At 38.4% G+C, this 20,274-nt stretch overlaps 1 protein-coding gene across 1 annotated transcript in view; it reads right to left on the bottom strand.

The window, feature by feature from the left end:
* Positions 1–19,093, bottom strand: part of TMEM236 (transmembrane protein 236) — a 61,162-nt gene extending 42,069 nt beyond the window's left edge. The window contains exon 1 of the mRNA XM_007936339.1: positions 18,837–19,093. Coding sequence (XP_007934530.1) covers positions 18,837–19,093 — 257 coding nt within the window. The remainder of the gene's footprint in view (positions 1–18,836) is intronic.
* Positions 19,094–20,274: the final 1,181 nt, after the last annotated feature.

The following is a 20,274-nucleotide window of genomic DNA, read 5'->3' as shown; positions in this document are numbered from 1 at the left end:
ACCAGCCACTCCTTGGAAGGAAGATTGGGCAATCTACTTCCGTAGTGATACTGCCTCGGAAACCCAAGGAGGGGTCACTATGAGTCAGGTCTGACTCGACAGCACATAACAACAACAACAACATCATTTGGCTGAAAGTTAAGCCACAGGAGTGGGGTCAGTTCCAGACTTCGTTGAATGGTGTCTAAGGGCCATAGTCTTGGGGGTTCCACCAGTCTTCATCAGATAAGTAAGCCTGGTCTTTTTTGTGATTTTGAGTTTTGTTAAACATTTTTCACCCATCTTATCCAGAACCTTCTTTTGTGATCCCTTTCAGAGGAGTCAGAAGTGGTACCAGGTACCATCTAGTTCTTCTGATCTCAGGGTCATGGAGACTAGGATTCACATCCTCTGTTAACACCATAGGTCACTGTGATAGTTAAGTTGGTGTGTCACTTTGGCTGGGCCACAATTTTTGATGGTTTGGTAGTTATGTAATGATGTAGTCTTCCAGTTATGTAATGATGTAATTTAGCAGTTATGTATGTGATCATCTCCCATGATGTGATCTGATGTGATCAGCCAAACAGATGTAAGGGGAGTTTCAACTGGGTTACGACTTGCATCCAAAATACATATGGACATTTTGGCAAAGCTTGCTCACTTGCTCTGGATCCTGAATCCAGCTTGTCATCATCTGACTTCCAGTTTTTGAGATTTGTCAGCCTCTGCAGATTGTGTGCCAGCATCCTGCCATCTTACCTGCCTATCTTTGATTTGTCATCCTTCATTGGCCATGAGCCAGTAGGCTGCCATCTGATCTGCTGATCTTGGATTCATCAGCTCCTGTAGCTAGATGTGTCAGGAGAAGTCTCCAGCTTGACCCACGGACTTTGAACTTGCCAGCCTCTACAACCATGTAAGCCATTTCCTTAAGATCTCTCTCTCTCTTTCTCTCTCTCTCTCTCTCATCTATAGAATCCAGCCTAAGACATTTAGTACCCAGAGTGGTTCTAGAGAAACAAATGAAATTGTAAGGATGAGTTTTTTAAATTTGTTCTGAAGTCTGGCTAGTCTTTAAGGTACCCATGACTCTGCCTCCAGAGTATATAGGGCATTGCTAATCCATGGCATGAAGTGGCAATAGAACTAAGCAAAATATCACCACCAATCGATCAAACATCTGTGAGAAACAGGCTCTGGGTCATTGCACATTGTAGATATTTTTCTACAATTTTCTCAGAATGAGAAGTATAAAAAAGCTGATTGTTTGGTCCTACTTTTGTTAGACAAAGTGGTGAAAGAAAGAGATGAGCTCAGGGCTTCAGAATCACAGTTCAGGCACCACGTAAAAGACCTTGGAAGATGCCACTTGTACCCTAAAAGAAAACCTTATTTCTCGTTGTAACATAACTGATATTGCCAAAATCCAAATCCAGAGTCTTATTGTAAAAGTGGCTGGATTATAATGCCAATTGAATTCCCAACCTTGAATTGTGCCTGAAATTAAAGTGAGGGCATTAATTGGGATGAAACGTACTTGTGACGGACACATATGGGCAGACAATCAGGAAAATGGGGTCATTGGGACCCTAAATTCCACTGACTAACTCCTGCCAACAGCACCATCCTCCATCTGAAGAGATGACTCCATATTTGTCTGCTATTGCACCCTCCTGAGGAAAATCATTATCCTTTCTACCTTTATTAGATGAGGTTAACTCAGTGTGCCTAAAAGATCTTTGTCTGAGATGACACCTGGGGCATTGCCTGTGGCATCACCTAAAACAAATGTCTTACAAGACAATGGTGAATGTTCCCAGGATCTGTCCCACCACCTACTTTGCTTCTAAACCAAAATACCAAACTCACTGCTGTGGAGTCGATTCTACCTCATAGCGACCCCTCCTTGGGTTTCTGAGTTACTAACTCTGGAAGTAGATTGCCCAGTCTTCCTTCTGAGGAGTGGCTACTGGGTTTGAACCGCCTTAGGCACTACACCACACCAGAGCTCCTACTTTTGTTTCTAGACCTATAACAAGACTTAAGTCCCTATGAGCCCCAAAAGGTGAAGTACAAAGTGTGACCTTTTAAGAGGTATGCTACACTTGGGGAAAAAAAAAATATATATATATATATATATATATATATATATGATTTTTGTAATATGTACAAACAGAAATCTGGGGAATATGTGTGGGAATGGCTATTGGGATAAATGGTGCAAGGAACATAAAGTTGAACTAGTCTGAGTTTATTGATATGACACCACTAAGCACAGATTCTTCATTAAATATTTCAGCTCCAGAGGTTAGAAATGGATCTAATAATTGATTTGGTTGGTTCACTGAAGCATAAATTACACAGTGACATAAAATAAATCAAATTGAAGTACGAGACCTGCCATGGCATACTATAGAAGAAGGTAACCAAAGGCTTAGTGAAATTGCCATGATAGAGTGAACTGATCAGGTTAGACCACAGACCCACACATGGAATGCCCAGAGGACACACCTTTTACCACAAGAATGCAAAACAAATTAGTGAAGGGAGCCCCAGTAACCTTGAAGACTGCTGTGATTGCTATTTATGGAAGTCAGATTTGACAGTGGAAACTGCTCTATCTGAATTAAGATTCCTAATTACAATAGAAGGAGCTCTGGTAGTGTAGTTGATTGGATTCTGTGGTGGTAGGGTATAAGTTGCAGCACTTAATCAGCAAAGACAAGGTGGGCATAGCTACCATAATGGACAATGGAGTCAAAGCAGTAATCAGAATAGTCTGATTCATATGAATTTATGATGTTGGCTACTCAGGCATAGTGTCCCTAGGTGTGAAATATATGGGAAATCTATTAAATATTTACTTGATTTGCACAAGTGGAAGAATTCTAGGGCAAGTGAATAGCAGTCTAACTCAAATCACCAGAATAGGGAATCACAATCAATTCCCAGACTTAAGCCAGTTTACAGAGCCACAACCGACTTAAAGGGAGATTGGATGCCATCGAGGAAGGACCCCACGACACTGCCAAAAATTTATATGGTTATTGTTTCTCCCAGCCTTCCCCAAAGGGATCTGTGGCATTTTATGAGAGTGATTATTCCTTGGGGAAAAAGAAATAATCAGACTTTTCAGGAATTACTGGATACTGGCTATGAACTGACACTAATTCCAGCAGACCCAAAATGTCACTGTGACCCACCAGCCAGAGTGAGGGCATATAGAAGCCAGGTTGTTAATGGAGTCTTAGCTCAGATCCATTTCACAGAGGGTCCAGTGGGTTCCCAAACCCATCGTGTACTGACTTTCCCAATTCCGAAAGCCTAATTGGAATAGATATTGTCAGCAACTGGCAGAACCCTCACATTGGATTCCTGACAAGTATGGTCATGGATATTATGGAAGAGAAAGCCAAATGGAAGCCATTAGAACTTCCCCTACCTAAGAAACTAGTAAACCAAAACCAATTCCATGTTCCCAGAGGTATTACAGAGCTTACTGTCACCATAAAGATCTTGAAGATGCCGGGGTGGTTATTCCCACTACCCCTTAACTTGCCTATTTGTCCTATGCAAAAAACAGATGGATTTTGGAAAATGATAGTGGATTATCATAATTTAATCAGGTGGTGACTCTAGTTGCAGATGCAGTTCCAAAGACAGTTTCATTGCTTGAATAAATTAATACATCTGCTGGTACTTGGTATGCAGCTATTGAGCTATCCAGTGCTTTTTTCTCAAGTCTAGTTTCAAGGGATCACCAGAAGAAGTTTACCTTCAGGTGGCAAGTCCAGAAATACAACTGCACTGTTCTACCTCAGTGTATCAACTCTCCTACTCTATGTCATAATTTAGTCTGCAGGGACCTTGATCACCTTTCCCTTACACAAGATGTTACACTGGTCCATTACATTGATGTTATCATAAGGAAGGCATATCAATGCCTCTAGACTCATTGGAAAGACATTTGCATGCTAAACATGGTAAATTAAGCCAACAAAAATTCAGGCACTTTCTACCTCAGTGAAATTTCTAGGGTTCCAGTGGTGTGAGGCATGCCAAGACATTCCTTCTAAAGTGAAGGTTATGTTATTGCATCTGGTCCCTCTTATAACTAAAAAGGGAGCACATGCCTGGTGGGCCTTTTTGGAATTTGGAGGCAACATTTCCCTCATTGGGATGTATTACTCTGGCCTGTTTATCAAGTGATTCAAAAAGCTGCTAGTTTTAACCATGGGCTGCCAAGTCACTATGCAGCCTAAGCTGCCCATCATTAAACTAGGTGTTGTCTGACCCATAGAGTTATAAAGTCAGATGTGCACAGTTGCGCTACATCATTAAATGGAAGTGGTATATACAAGATTGGGCCTAAGAAGGACATGAAGGCACAAGTAAGTTGCATAAGGAAGTGGCTCAAATGCCACTGGTGTCTACTTCTGTCACACTACATTTTCCCTCCAAGTCTGAACCTATGGCTTCATGGGGAGTTCCTTACAATCAGTTGGCTGAAGTAGAGAAAACTTGTGCCTTCTTTACAGATTGTTCTGTGCAATTAGCAGGGATCACACCAAAGTGGACAGTGGCAGTATTGCAGCATCTTCCTGGGATCTCCCCAAAAGATAGTGATGAAGGGAAATCCTCCCAATGGGCAGAACTTTAGGCAGTGCAGTTGGTTATTCACTTTGCTTGGAAGGATAAATGGTCAAATGTGTGATTATATACTGATTCTATGGTTGTGGCCAGTGGTCTGGCTGGATGGTCAGGGACTTAGAAGGAACATTATTGGAAAATTGATGACAAAGAAGTGTGGGGAAAAGTATGTGCATAGACCTCTCTAAAAGGGCTAAAGGGTGAAGATATTTGTGTCTCATGTGAACGTTTATCAAAGAGTGACTTGGGCATAGAAGGATTTTAACAGTCAAGTGGGTAGGATGATGAATTCTGTGGAAGCCAGTCATCATCCTTTCCTAGCCACTCCTATCATTGCCCAATGGGCTCATGAACAAAGTGGTCATGGTGGCAAGGATGGAGGTTATGCATGGGGTCAGCAACATGGACTTCCACTCACCAAGGCTGACTTGGCTTAAGCTACTGCTGAGTGCTCAAACTGCCAGTGGTAACCATGGGCCACCAAGCCAGGAACCTGGTGCAGGTTGATTACATGGAACCACTTCCATCATGGAAAGGGCGGCATTTCATTCTTACTGGGATGGACATTTTTACTGGACATGGATTTTCCTTCCCTGTATACAATGCCTCTGCCAATACCACCATCCAATGACTCACAGAATGTCTTATCCACTATCATGGTATCCCACACAGCATCACCTTGGATCAAGGGACTCATTTCACAAAAAAAAAAAAAAAAAAAAGAAGCATAGCAATGGGCCCATGATAATGGAATTCACTGGTCTTACTATGTTTTACATCATCCTGAAGCAGCTAGCTTAATAGAATGATGGCATAGCCTTCTAAAGACACAATTACGGTATGAACTGCTGTATGGAAAATGAATTTGCTCTGTAGACTTTCACCCAAATCACAATAAAACTTTAAAAAAAAAAAAGACACAAGTATGGTGCCATCTAGGTGACTACACTTTGTAGGGTTGGGGCAATGTTCTCCAGGAGGCTGAATATACTGTAAACCAGCATCCAATATATGATGCTGTTCCTCCCATAGCCAAGATTCATGGTTCCAGGAATCAAGGAGTGGAGATGAGAGTGGCACCACTCACTATTACCCCAAATGATTCATCAGCAAAATTTTTGCTTACTGTCCCTGTGACTTTATGCCCTGGGTATCTAGAGGTCTTAGTTACAAAGGGAGGAATGCTCCCACCTGGAGAAACAACATGGATTCTATTGAACTGGAAGTTAAGAATGCCATTCAGTCACATTGGTCTCCTCATGTCTCTGGATCAACAGGCAAAGAAGCAAATTAACATATTGATTGGTGTGATTGACCCTGACTACCAACGGGAAATCAGACTGATGTTTCATAATGGAAGTAAAAAAGAGTATATCTAGAATACAGAAGATTCCTTAGGGTGTATCTTAGTACTACCAGGCCCTTTGATTAAAGTCAGTGGAAAAGAACAGCAACCATATTCTGACATGACTACTAATGACCCAGGTCTTTAGGAATGAAAGTTTGGGTCATACCCCTAGGAAAAGAACCACCACCAGTTGAGGAGTTTGATGAGGGTAAGAGGAATACAGAATGAATGGTGGAAGAAGATAGTTCTAAATACCAGTTATGACCATGTGACCAGTTGCAGAAACAAAGTCTGTAATTGTTATGAGGATTTCTTCTTTGTTTTTTGCACATGTATATGTATATGTTGTATATGTATATGTAGTATTTTTGTTTTCTTCCCTCCCCTATAAAATACCAGATGTAAATGGGGTTAGTGCATTTTCAGTTGTACACATGTTAGTTGTATCATTTCAGAGCAAACGTATGATTTTGTAATTATCTTCCTTTAGAGATTATTCAGGTTTAAGGTTGTGTGTCAACTTGACTGGGCCATGATTCTCAGTGGTTTGGCAGTTATGTAAAGATGTAGTTTGGCAGTTGTATAATGATATAGTTATCCATATATATATATATATATATATAAGATTTTTTATATATAGAAGATTGCAGATTGAAGATTCCTGTGTGTGAAGCAAGAATGTCTGGCCCTAAGATTTCTCATAGAGGAAGCATGGTGGGTGGAAGGAGTCAGGCAATAACTTGGGAAACCACTGTCTGCTCAGAAATTCATAAAGGTTCTCTTTTATGTAACTCATTAAGTCAAAATTTCCCTGCCTCTCTTTCAAGGTTCCCAGCCATCTGGTCTCAACTCTCCAATGTGTAACAGTAAGATTTCCAGTCTACACTGACTTAGTGAGCTCATACTGAATGTCATTCATTCACCGATTTATCTAAACTATTGTTAAAGGAATGTACTACCCTCTGTTCTAAGGCTATAATGATATATAAGATAAAATATTTGGCTTTAAGGCACTGATTATAGGAAAGTATTTTACATACACTACTCAAACCTTAAAACAACCCTCTGAGTAAATTGTTGTTATTATTAGGTGCCATCAATTTGGTTCCGACTCACAACGACCCTATGTACAACAGAATGAACATTTCCTGGTCCTGTGTCATCCTCATAATCATTGCTTTGAGCCCACTGTTGCAGCCAAACAATGTTGTTACTGTTGTTAGGTGTCACTGAGTCAGTTCTGACTCTAGCAACCTCATGTACAACACAATGAAACTGCCCAGACCTGCACCATCTCCATTATTGTTGCTGTTTGAGCCCATTGTTGCACCCACTGTGTCAATCCATCTCATTGAGGTCTTTATCTTTTTCATTGACTTTCTACTTTACCAAGCATGTCATCCTTCTCCAGGATTGGTCCCTCCTGATAACATGTTCAAAGTATGTGAGATGAAGTCTCACCATCCTCACATCTAAGGAGAATTCTTGCTGTACTTCTCTCAAGACAGATTTGTTCATTCTTCTGGCACAACACATTCAATAGTCTTCACCTACACCATAATTTGAATGCATCAATTTTTCTTTGGTCTTCCTTACTCATTCTCTAGCTTTCACATGCATACGAGGTGATTGAAAAAGCCATGGTTTGTGTAAGGCACACTTAAGTCCTCAAGGTGATATCTTTGCTCTTTAACACTTTAAAGAGATCTTTTGCAGCACATTTGTCCAATGCAAAAGGTATCAAGGAGTAAAGTATCATCCCCATTTTACAGATGAAGAAATTGATGTTGAAAGTTTAATAAATTTGCCCAATATCCCAGTTAAAAGGTGAGAAATAAATTCTAATCTAATTATTCTAATCCAGGTCTTTCTGACTCTAAAACCCACTCTCCTAACCATTCTGCAGTACTGTCCAGATATTTCTCTAAGCTACTTGATTTTCTCCCTTTGCTTAAAGAATTCATGCTTATTCCTACATCAGTCCATTACTATGAGTCATAACTTTTCTAGAATTTTTTTTCTCTCCTATCTCCCCAAACTCAGTTCAAATCTAGATTCCCTTATGAAACTTGCTCTCTAAGGGAAGGTTAGCTATTCCAAAGTACAGTGATCTCTTAACAAACTTGATTCCATAATAACTTGTATTGAATACCTGCTGAGTGCCAAGGGACTGGGGTGAGCTGATGAGGTGAGGTAGGAGAAGCGTAGAAAGAATCAATCAAAAAAGGTACCTCTCCTACAGTCAGTATCAACAGTTTTGATGATGCTTTCCTCTGGGCTTTATTAAAGCCCAGATTTGTAATGGGTCACATCATATCTAGTAATTTCTTGTATATTGTTTTGTACTTATTTCTAATGTTCTCATGTGTAGCAACGCACCTTGACAGTAGGTTACAAGTTCTCCCTAAGGAAAGATCCAATGCCTTATGAATTTTCAGGTAGGCTGTGAATAACATTATGCTATAATGAAGAATCTGTGCAGGGAGGTAGTTTGGAAAAGTAGACAGAGATCAGAGAGTGGACCATCTTGAATACCAGCTATTTCCTAGGATATGGTGACTGGCACACATGATTTCAGCATGTGGTTAGTATTCCCCAAACAGCTAACAGCTACTCTATAAATATTTATTGAAAAAAGATACTAAGCAAATGGGAACTGGAAGGAAATTCAAATAAGTGAGAAACTATTTGAGAGAACACTAGTGGATCATTATTAACATGGAAAATTTCTAGTAAAATTGCCCACATTTAAGACATTTACTAGTGACTACAGGAGAGATGAGGATGATATGCTCACCATGACACAAAATCAAGAGGGACAGCTAGCATTCTGAATGACAGCATCAGAATTCAACACATTTCAATTGATTAGAAAGTGGCTAAAGCCAATATAATGATATTTAGTAGGAATAAGGGTAAATTACTGGGTCCAGGCTTAAAAATATAGTTTAAGTATTCATTCATTCACCCATTCCTCTAAACTGTTGTAAATATATGACTACATTTTGTTCTAAGGATATAGACATTTAAGGTACAGTCTTTGGTTTTAAGACCCTTAGAAGCTCTGGGGAATTGTCTAAGTTCGAGATGAGGAAACCCTGCATAGAGAGCAAGTTCTTCCAGGAATTGTAGTCATTTCCACCCTGTTATGAAACAATAGAGACATTGTTATTACTGAAGTCTTATGCTGCCATTAGTAAGATCATATCTAAACGTTTACAAGCCAGGAACATGCCAAGGAAACTGTCAAAAGAGTAAAAGATCCAGAAACCATAGGACAAGAAAGATTGATGGAACTCTGGATACTGGGGAAGACTTGGAAGACCAAGTTGGGATGTAGGCAAGATGGCAGAGTGACGTCACCTCCTTCAAAAATTCAAAAAGCTTTCATGTAGATACAGTGAGGTCAGAGAAGAGGTCACCTTTGGGGATACAGTTTTGGGAGTCACCATACAAGTGGCAGGCATTACATTATGAGAGCAGATGAGAGTACACAAAAAGCAATAAAAAAGGAGAAAGTAGGGGCCCATATTGACTTTATATGCAATATTTACCAGTATATTAAAGGAGTAAATATTATTTATATTAAAGCATATAAAGGGAAGGAAGAGGAAGTGAAATCTATGAAGAAGATTTGGAAGGAAGTTACATGGTAGTAGATTATATTTCAATATAAGACAATAAGAAAGATTGTTCTAATATTTAGAGGCCCCAAAATAGTTAATTCTCTGTAAAATCAGAAGTAGACTGTCTGTCTGTATTGTGAGAAATATTTCATGAGATGAATGCTAAGATTCTTTCAAGCTTTAAAATTATGTGGTATAATGTCATAGCTTATTTCTTTGAGCAAAGAGAAGAGTAGATTTCTAAGGGATGGAGCTGATATGTAGAAACTTTTTTCAAGTTATTCTGTCAACAAGGACTGGAAAGTGATTAGGGGACAAGAAGAAGTGGAGAACAAGTATGCCAGTTGGTAAGAGTTGCTACAGTCCCTGCATTAGTTAACAGAATGTTCTTCATATTTCCCTGAACCCAAAAGAGAGAGAGAAAGAGAGAGAGAAATGATATGGTAACATTGGATCTGATCATATGGAAATTTTTGGAACCATGCCATAAACTCAAGTATATGGTATCCCTAGAAATAAGGGCCTAATAGGCATAGGGAAACTAGAAGCTGGTGCAAAAGATACAAAAAAGAAAGAATTAATGGAATGTGATGACACTTCACATAGCAGGAAGAGAAAAGGAAAAGTAAATATACCTTTGCTGATCTACTGGATATGATGAGGCAAGGAAGAACAAGCCCACAGTCAAAGATATTAATACTGAGTGTTTTTGTTATCTAAAGCTGCTATAAAAGAAATAACAACAAATGGATGGCTTTAACAAACAAATTTATTTTTTCACAGTTTAGACTAGAAGTCCAAATTCAGAGTGCTGGCTCAAGGGGAGTTTTCTCTGCCAACTCTGGGCAAAGATCCTTTATTCTTTCAAAATCTGTGAAATCCATGCTGTTCCTTGGAGATCTCCATGTGTCTTGGCATCAGTCTTCGCCTGGGTCTAGGAGGTTCTTAGCACAGGGACCCTGGGTACAAAGGATGCACGCCCCTCTTGGATCTTCTTTCTTAGTGGTAGTAGGCCCTTCTAATCTCTGCTTGCTTGTTTAATACCTTTTATATCTCAAAAGAGACTAACTCAAGATACAACCTAATCCTGTAGATTGCATCCTGCCTCATTAACATCATGTTGTTGCTGTTGTTAGGTGCCATCAAGTCGGTTCCAATTCATAGTGACCCTCTGTACAATAGAACAAATTTATGCCCAGTCCAGTACCACACTCATAATCCTTGCTATGCTTGAGCCCATCATTATAGCCACTGCGTCAATCTGTCTTCGTATGGATCTTCCCCTTTTGTGCTGACTCTCTACTTGACCAAGCATTGTATCCCTCTCCAGGGACTGGTCCCTTCTGACAACATTACCAAAGTACATGATACAAAGTCTGGTCATTTTTGCTTCAAAGGAGCATTCCAGCTGTATTTCTTCCAAGAGAGATTTGTTCATTCTTCTGGCAGTCCACAGAGTTTTCAATATTCTTTGCCCACACCACAATTCAAATGAGTCAATTCTCCTTCCATTTTCCTTATTCATTTACCAGATAAATTGAAAATACCATGGCATGAATCAGACTCACCTTAGTCTTCAAAGTGACATCTTTGCTCTTAAACACTTTAAAGAGGTCTTTTGCAGAAGATTTGCCCAATACAATACATCATATGATTTCCTGACTGCTGCTTCGATGGGTGTTGATTGTGGATCCAAGTAAAGTCAAATCACCGACTTCAATCTTTTCCCATTTACTGTTGTGTTGCTTATTGGCCCAGTTTTGAGGATTTTTGTTTTCTTTATTTTGAAGTGTAATTCATACTGAAAGCTACAGTCTTCAAGTCTTCTTCACTTTCAGCAAGCAAGGTTGTGTCATTTGCATATCACATTGTTACTGAGTCTTCCTCCAACCCTGATGTCACATTCTTCTTCATATAGTCCAGCTTCTTTGATTATTTGCTCAGCATACAGATTAAGTAAGTACGGTGAGAGGATACAACCCTGATGCACACCTTTCCTGATTTTAAACCATTCAGTATCCCCTTGATCTGTGCAAATGACAGCCTCTTGGGCTACGTATAGGTTTCTTGTGAACACAATTAGGTGTCCAGAATTCCCATTCTTCTCAATGGTATCCATAATTTGTTATGATCCACACAGCTTAATAGCTTTGCATAGTCAATACAACACACATAAACATCTTTGTGGTATTCTGTGCTTTCCGCCCTGCTCCATCTAACATCACCAATGATATTCCTCATTCCATGCCCCCTCCTGAATCGGACTTGAATTCCTGGTAGCTTCCTGTCAATGTAATACCACAACCATTTTTGAATTATCTTCAGCAAAATTTTTCTCGTGTGTGGTATTAATGATATACAATAATTTCCACATTCTGTTGTACCACCTGTCTTTGGAATGGGCACAAATACGGATCTCTTCCAGTTGGTTGGCCAGATAGCTGTCATCCAGATTTCTTGGCTTAAATGAGTTAGAGTCTCCAGGATTGCATCCATTTGTTGAAACATCTCAGTGGGTATTCCAGGTTCCTAAAGCCTTGCTTTTTTTTTTTTTTTTTTTTGTCAATTCTTTCAGTATAGCTTGGACTTCTTCCTTGAATATCATTGGTTCTTGATCATATGCTACCTCCTGGCATGTTTGAACATCGAGCAATTCTTTCTGGTACAGTGACTCTGTGTATTCCTTCCATTTTCTTTTGATGTTTCCTGCATCATTCAATGTTTTACCCATAGAATCCTTCACTATTACAACTCAAGGCCTGAAGTTTTTCTTCAGTTCTTTTAGCTTGAAAAATGCTGAGCATGTTCTTCCCTTTTGGTTTTCTAATTCTAAGCCTTTGCACATTCATTATACTTTGTCTTCTTGGGCTGCCCTTCAAAATCTTCCGTTCAGCTCTTTTATTTCATCATTTCATCCATTCACTTTAGCTATTCTCCATTCAAGAGCAAGTTTCAGAGTCTCTTCTGCTATCCATCTTGGTCTTTTCTTCCTTTCCTGCCTTTTTAATGACCTTTTGCTTTCTTCATGTATGATGTTTTTAATGTCATCCCACAACTAATCTCGTCTTCGGTCATCAGTGTTCACTGTGTCAAATTTATTCTTCAGATGACCTCTAAATCCAGGTGGGATATAATCAATGTTGTATTTTGACTTGGTGGACTTGATTTCATTTTCTTCAGCTTCAAGTTGAACTTGCATAGGAGCAACTGATGATCTGTTCCACAGTCAGCTCCTGGCCTTATTCTGAATGATGATATTAAGCTTCTCCATTATCTCTTTCCACAGGTATAGTGGATTTGATTCTTGTGTATTCCATCTGGTGAGGTCCACTTGTATAGTCAGAGTTTACGCTGTTGAAAAAAGGTATTTGCAATGAATCTGTGGTTAGTCCTGCAAAATTCTATCAGTCTTCAGCATCATTTCTATCACTGAGGCCATATTTTCCAACTACCCATGCTTCTTCTTTGTTTCCAACTTTTGCATTCCAATCACCAGTAATTATCAATACATCTTGATGGCATGTCTGGTCAATTTCAAACTGCAGAAGTTGGTAAAAAAGCTTCAATTTCTTTATCTTCCACTTTAGCAGTTGGTGAGTAAATCTGAATAGTAACAGTATTAACTGCTCTTCCTTGTAGGCATATGGTTATTATCCTACCACTGTCAGCATTGCACTTCAGGATAGACCTCAAAATGTTCTTTTTTACAATGAATGTAGCATTATTCCTTTTTGATTTGTCATTCCTGGCATAGTAGATAAGAGTATATGATTGTCACATTCATTAACAACCATTGATAATCATTAACATGATAAAGGTGAGGATTTATAACACATAGGATAATATTAGATCACAAAATGGTGACTACTTACATAATATTGAGAATCATGACCCAATCAATTTGACACTTATTTTTGAGAGACACAACTCCATCCATAACACTGAGTTATAAAAGAAGATGACAGACCCACTGAGAGAGATGTGAGTATTCTTAGAAAAAATGTTAAGCACTGGTGTTTAGTTAACCATAACTTACTAAAGACCTTCTCAAGAATGCTGAGAAGAATGAGCTCTACTTCCTTCAGGTTAGCCAGTCTGTTCAGAAGTGCACAGGTGTTCCTGATGCTGTGTGTTTCATTGGGTGTGCTGCCGTGGAACAGTAAGACAGTTAAGAAACCAGGTTCTGGAGACATATGCCTCAGGTCCAGTCATGGCTTCAAATCCACTGGCTGTGTGATCTTTTAAGCTCTCTATGCTCCAGTTTCCTCATTTATAAAATGGAAATTATCATGATTCTTATCTATAAATGTTAGAGTGTGTTACATGTTGAATTGTGCTCCTAAAAAAAAAGGTATTTTCAAGTTCTAACCCCCAGTACCTATGAATTTCTTTATTTGGAAATATGGTCTTTGCAGATATAATGAGTTAACATGTGGTCATACTGTATTAGGGTAGGTCTTAGTCCTATATGGCTGGTGTCTTCATAAGAAGAGGAAAAGAAACAAAAATACATACAGGGAGAACAGCATATGGTGAGGGAGTTTGCAGTGATGCATCTGCAAGTCAAGGACTGCCAGATTAAGAAAAAGGTATGGAACAGATTCCTCCCTACAGCCTTCAGAATGAGTAATGCCCTGCTGATACCTTAAATCCCAATTTCTAGCCTCCAGAGCTGTGAGAGAATACATTTCTGTTCTTATAAGCTAGCCAGTCTGCAGTGTTTTGTTATATCAATTCTAGGAAACTAACATAAGAAATTTACTAAAATAATGCATGCACTGTGTTTCTGTCTGTGCTTGGTACATAGTAATTGTTCACTAAATATCTTCTATTATTTTACTAATAGTACTATGGTAATAGTATTGCTATTACCATTACTATGACTATTACTACTATCACCACCAGCATAACTTAAAATAGATCTAAATCTTGCTGAACATAATAAGGCTTTAAGCCAAGCAAAATGTAGGCCAAAATATTGGGGTCTTTCAAATGTTGCACTGCCTAGAATTTCTGACATGTTATTGTCTGATGTATTTGTACCCTACAGGACTGGAGAGAATTCTGGAAATTAGCTGTAGGCCTCAAGGCAGCTTGGAAAACTCACAAATCATCATGATGGCTCGGAAAAACCACAAATCCAAGATTCCCCTGCTCAAAGCTACTTTCTCCATGGCTGGCCTTGTAGCTCAGTGGTCTCCCTCATTCACTGACATTTCAGGGAAGGATTTCTCTTATTCACTGGAATATACAGTTTAGTGTATATGTAACTAAATTGTTTTCATTCTTCATATCATCTTCCTGGTATATTACAAACTATGACAGTCATCCTTAAAAAAAAAGGAAAGAAAGAAAGAAAGAATTCTAAAAATGAGAAAGTGTTTAACAAGGGTAAAGAGCACAAGATAAAATTTCAGATTCCACCATTGATTTAGTGTATGTCTCAAAGGTTTTAAGATCAGTTCCTCCCTTATAAAATGAGAACTATGTAGGCTAGTCAACCTCACAGCACTGGTGTGCATGTCAAGTGAGAACATGAAACAAAAATGAAAAATGTAAAATGAAAATACCTTGTAATAATGATATCATTATGTTGGCCCTCATTATTGTCAACGGATAAAAGAGATCTTCAAAAATCTCCAAATTCTAGCAATAGCACATAAAACATATAATTCCTTCAGTTTTACCATTTACTTCTACAACTTCTCAGAATCATTCTGAGGATTAAACATGATCATATTTTAAATGGAAATAACAAAATCAGCCTGAGATAATAACATAAAAATGTTTATTGAGTATGTACTGTATGTCACCATCACCTGAATGTCAGTTTGTTGTACTGTGTTAGCTCGCGTGTTGCTGTGATACTGGAAGCTAGGCCATCAATATTTCAAATGCCAGCAGGGTCACCCACAGTGGACAGTTTACAGTGGAGCTTGCAGACTAAGACAGACCAGGAAGAAAGGACTAGTGGTCTACTTCCTAAAATTAGCCAATGAAAACTCTACAAATCACAGCACAATATTGTCTGATACATTGCTGGATTATAAGACCCCAAGGTTGAAAGGCACTCAAAACACACAGTGGTCCAAAAACAGACTCAAGCATACCAACAATCATGAAAATGGGGCAAGACCAGACAATGTTTCATTGTTTTGTACATGGGTTTCCATGAGTCAGAGCCAACTTACCAGTATCGAACAATAACTATATGTCAGGCACTAAACAAGGACTTTTCTATGCATAATCTTACTCAATTTCTCAAAACAACACTCTATGGAAATTCTAGGTTATCCTTGTTTTAGACACAACAAAATTAAAGCTCAGAGATTTTAAAACAACTCACAGTAGATCCCACAGTCAATGTCACAGTTGCAGCTTGGACCCAAATCTGCTCCCTCCTACCTGCAGAGCTGGGCACACATATACTAGTAGGATGACTCACTCTCTCCTGAGGATCAGTCTTGTAGGGATCATGATGACAACATTAAATCTGTAAATGCTAAGGATCTGCAAAGTTTCCTATAATCAACTACTTATGTATTTTTTTTAAATAATTAATATTTTCTATCCACACTTGCTACAGTAGAAATTATTTTTGCATCATCTTCACTTAGAGATTAAGAAACTAAGGTCAAAATATTTGATCCCCTATATATTTCCACATATATTATAATATCCACATACACATCTTTGGTAAAAAGGTATCCTAATTTACACATATCTTAATACCTGAAAGATGTTTGCATATTTCTTGAAACACACTTGTAGTTCAAAGTCAGAAGGAGTAAAGAAAAAGTCAAAGTCACATGAGATGGTGGAAACAGTATAGAATCAGATAGATCTGATCTCACAAATCCACTATATAATAGGTTTATCACTTGACAAAGTTAATGATTTCCTTGTATTTCAGTTTATTTATCTATATCTAAAATGGGAAACACCAGCACCTACCTCACTGGATTATCATAAAGTTTAAATTTAATAGTACAGAACGCACAAAGCTCCTGGAATAGTGCTTTGTGGAATAGTGCTCAGCAGCTGTTTTTTCCCTGCTCTGCCATTAAGAAATAACAATTTGATAGAGTTCGTGAATGAGGTCATGAGGACATAGTGTCACAGTTTCACTGAAATTATAACTAGTCTGTTGTCTATAAAAAAAAAAAAAAAAAAAAAAAAACTGTGTTAGTGGTCAACCACACCCACAAACAGAAACTACAACCCTAAAGGGTACTTCCCAAAAGAAATTACTGAAAAATATGTATTTCTTGTGGCATCCCAAACACCTTACACCACAGGATACCTTGAGCCGATATATAAAGATCTGAGTAGACCCCAGAGGTACAATATGCTCACCAGGGAGTAGGAAATAAAAGCAACTCTCTCCATTAATCTCAATTTCCCCCTGCAGACTGGGACTTCATCTTTCAAAGATGCAATTTAGGGTAGACGTTAGGAGTGTCACTAATGGAGTCAAATGGGCCTACGTCCACATCTTGGCTCTTCCACCCACAAGTTGCTTGACTTTGGGAAAGTTACTAAACCTCTCTAATCAGTTCCCTCTTGGGAATAATAATGATAAACTCATGAAAACACCTACTTCTTGAAGTCCATATATAAGGTTCTTGGCACATAAGTGATCAGTAAAGAAGGTATTAGAGCTCAAGAACAAGAGGAAGGGACATGAGAAGGTTTGTTTCCTGAATTATATTGGTCCTAGGGATTTGAGGCAATGTAAAAGCAGACTAAGGAGTGCCTTCCTGGGCTGAGGTGAGCCAGTTCCCCATGGTTTATCCTCTGTCATTGGACTTTTCCCCATTCCCTCAAAACTTCCTGCCCAGCCAGGGCTATTAGAGTCAAAGCAACACCTGATAGGTCTGAGGGGTGGAGGGCTCAACCCAGCTCTGAGTCTACCACTTAGATGCCCTGGGGCTCTAGGTCAAGGTTTGGAAAGCCCTTTAACCTGCTGATAAAAGGAGTGCCAACAATAAAACAATTTACTTCCGGAAACTCCTAAAGAGCTTTCCCAAAGAGAACTGAAAGTTCCCTGGCAAAGCTCAGGGACCATATCTGGTATCAGTACCTAAAGAGCTCCTCATGAATGCCACACTTTAGCTCTCCCCTTTAGCTTTCTCCCCTCGGTGTGTCTAGGTATATTGCTCTGTCTATGCTTTTTTTATGTTTCTGCTCAGGCTTGTGTTACAATTCCCAGCTCCCTGCTTTTCAAATATGTTTTGTGTTGTTGGGCTTTAAAAGACCAGCATGAAAGAAAATCTTACATGTTAAAGAAATCTCGGACTAGTTAGAATCAACTTTGAACATCTGAAAAGAAAAATACTAATGTATCAGGGTTTATTTGTTCTCAATACCTTTACATGAATCGATATAGATATCAGTTAAACTGTTAATTAAATCAACATTAAATCTTGATTTATTTGTAATATTTCTGTACTATTATTGAAGTACTCTTCCCATAAGGGTAATAGAATTTACCAACACAGCCAAGTGTTCTTTTTAAAAATCTAAATAAGGGAACCAGCTGCTTAAAAATCTCAATTAATGGTCAAAGTATGCAAAGCAATGCAATTGGAAGCATTGACACATAGACACTACTTTCACAGTTACACGCAGAAGTAAAATTCTATGTTATAATTTTGTGATTATGATTTTTATACACTATGATAACTTTATGCAGTTTAGAATACAGTATAGAGAAATTAAGTCCAATATGTACTACTCAAGGTATCTCAGACTCTTGCTAACTCTAATCTTATTAGGAGCTCTGGCTAGTCTTAGTAACACATGTAATTTGCTACTACTCTCAGGAAAAATGACCCTAGAGAAATTATAGAGCATGCATTTATAGAAACAGTGATTGTTACTTCCCATTAATCTCACTTATGTGCAATCATTCTATGCTAATATCATCACACATAGTAGTACATTAGAATACCTTTGAAAGCATCACATGCAGGGATTCTCTGCAAAAGAATTCATTTACTTAAACCCATATGAATCAGACACACTGCTATCAAGTTGATTCTAACTCATGGTGATCCTAGAGGACAGAGTAGAACTGTCTCATAGGATTTCCAAGCAAGAAAATCATAATGGAAGCAGACTGCCACATCTTTCTCCCATGGAGCAGCTGGTGGGTAGGAACTGCCCACCATTCCATCAGCAGCAGAGCACTTAACCACTGTACCACCAGAGCTCTTGCATTTACTTACCATCCTCTAATTTTTTTGCGAAGATGATGTTTCTTGTATAAGAGAACTTTTACGGGAACCCAAATCAACAGAGTCATGGAAGCCACGTAGGCAATAGAACAGGAAACAATAAGCCAGTAATGTGTTTTCTCAGATATATTCCTTGTCCTTTGATAGGCGGTGGCAAACTGCTCCACAATCACAAGTGTGGGAATGGAGAAAGCAGCAAGTTCAAGAAGTTCAAACAACACAAGCTTAATTAATCTTCCAGAAGCCATCCTGGGCAAGTGCATATTGCTGAGGATAAAATGCTCCTCCTTTGACTGTGAACAACATACGGATACAAAGATATTGAACTAGGATCAAGTTCCTCGTACTCACATCACTAACTAGTGACTTTTTATTCTTTTATTGACCTTCATATGGTTCAATGATCTTCTAACCTAACAACCATGGTCTCTTAAACAAACAGAACAATTGCAGAAGTGATCACTTAATGTATTTGCATAGCCATCATCAGAAGTCAAATGAACTTGATAGCACACATTTGAGTTTTAGTATAAACAATATTCAAAAATATGGTATATATTGCTAATTTTAACGCAATGAACATTTATATATAGTCAACATTTGTTAAGTAGATTGGAGTAATACAATTTCAGAGTTAAAGAAGAAAGACATAGTCCAATCTTCTATTTTTATAGTTAAGCAAACTCAGGTAAAGAGAGAGCTCTAAAACCTGATTGTTCATTTTGGAAACTCACCCTTCCTTTGTCTTCAAAGTGCTTTCAAAAGGAGTTTGGATTCAGTCTGATAACTTCCGAGCCAGAATTCTTCCTGATGCTTAAAATACATATTAGTTTTTGCACAGTAACTGCCATTTAACACAGATTAATGCTATTTTTATTTTGCTAGCCAGGAAACTAATATGGTGATATTAAAAAAAAAAAAAAAAAACCTGTTAACTCCATCCACACATTAAGAGCTCTCTCTATCTAGTCCAAAAGCATATAAAATATTTTAAAGACAACAATTATCTCCATCAGTATCCTTCCTTTAAAAAATATTTTTGAGGGCTGTGAAGATGAATGAATGACAGAAAGTCTCTTCCCATGAAAATGCTCACAGTTCAAGGTAGGAAGCAAACCAATGTACAAAAATTAACTAAGGTCAGACATATGAACTAAATGCTATGATAACACAGTGGGGAACTTCACCTTTGGACTGTGGGAAGTAGAAGGGAAGATAAGGATGTTGAGGACATATGAGGATGTTGAGGTGTCAGACACCTCATTTCAGGTAGAAAAGAGAGCACATCCCAAGACAAGGAAGCTACTATGGTTAATGTGAGTTGAGAGAAAAGTCTGGTGTTGCAAAGCTGGAAACAGAGGAAAGTGATGTTAGAAAAATAGAGTGAGGTCAGAATGTATGTGTCCCATTGAGGATTTGGTACTTTGGT

The sequence above is a fragment of the Orycteropus afer genome, unplaced genomic scaffold, assembly GCF_000298275.1.
Source record: "Orycteropus afer afer isolate SDZICR_OR568_19922 unplaced genomic scaffold, OryAfe1.0 scaffold00035, whole genome shotgun sequence".
Taxonomy (NCBI): Eukaryota; Metazoa; Chordata; class Mammalia; order Tubulidentata; family Orycteropodidae; genus Orycteropus; species Orycteropus afer.
Note: the sequence above shows the minus strand (reverse complement) of the source record. Positions and strands in the feature narration are given on the sequence as shown.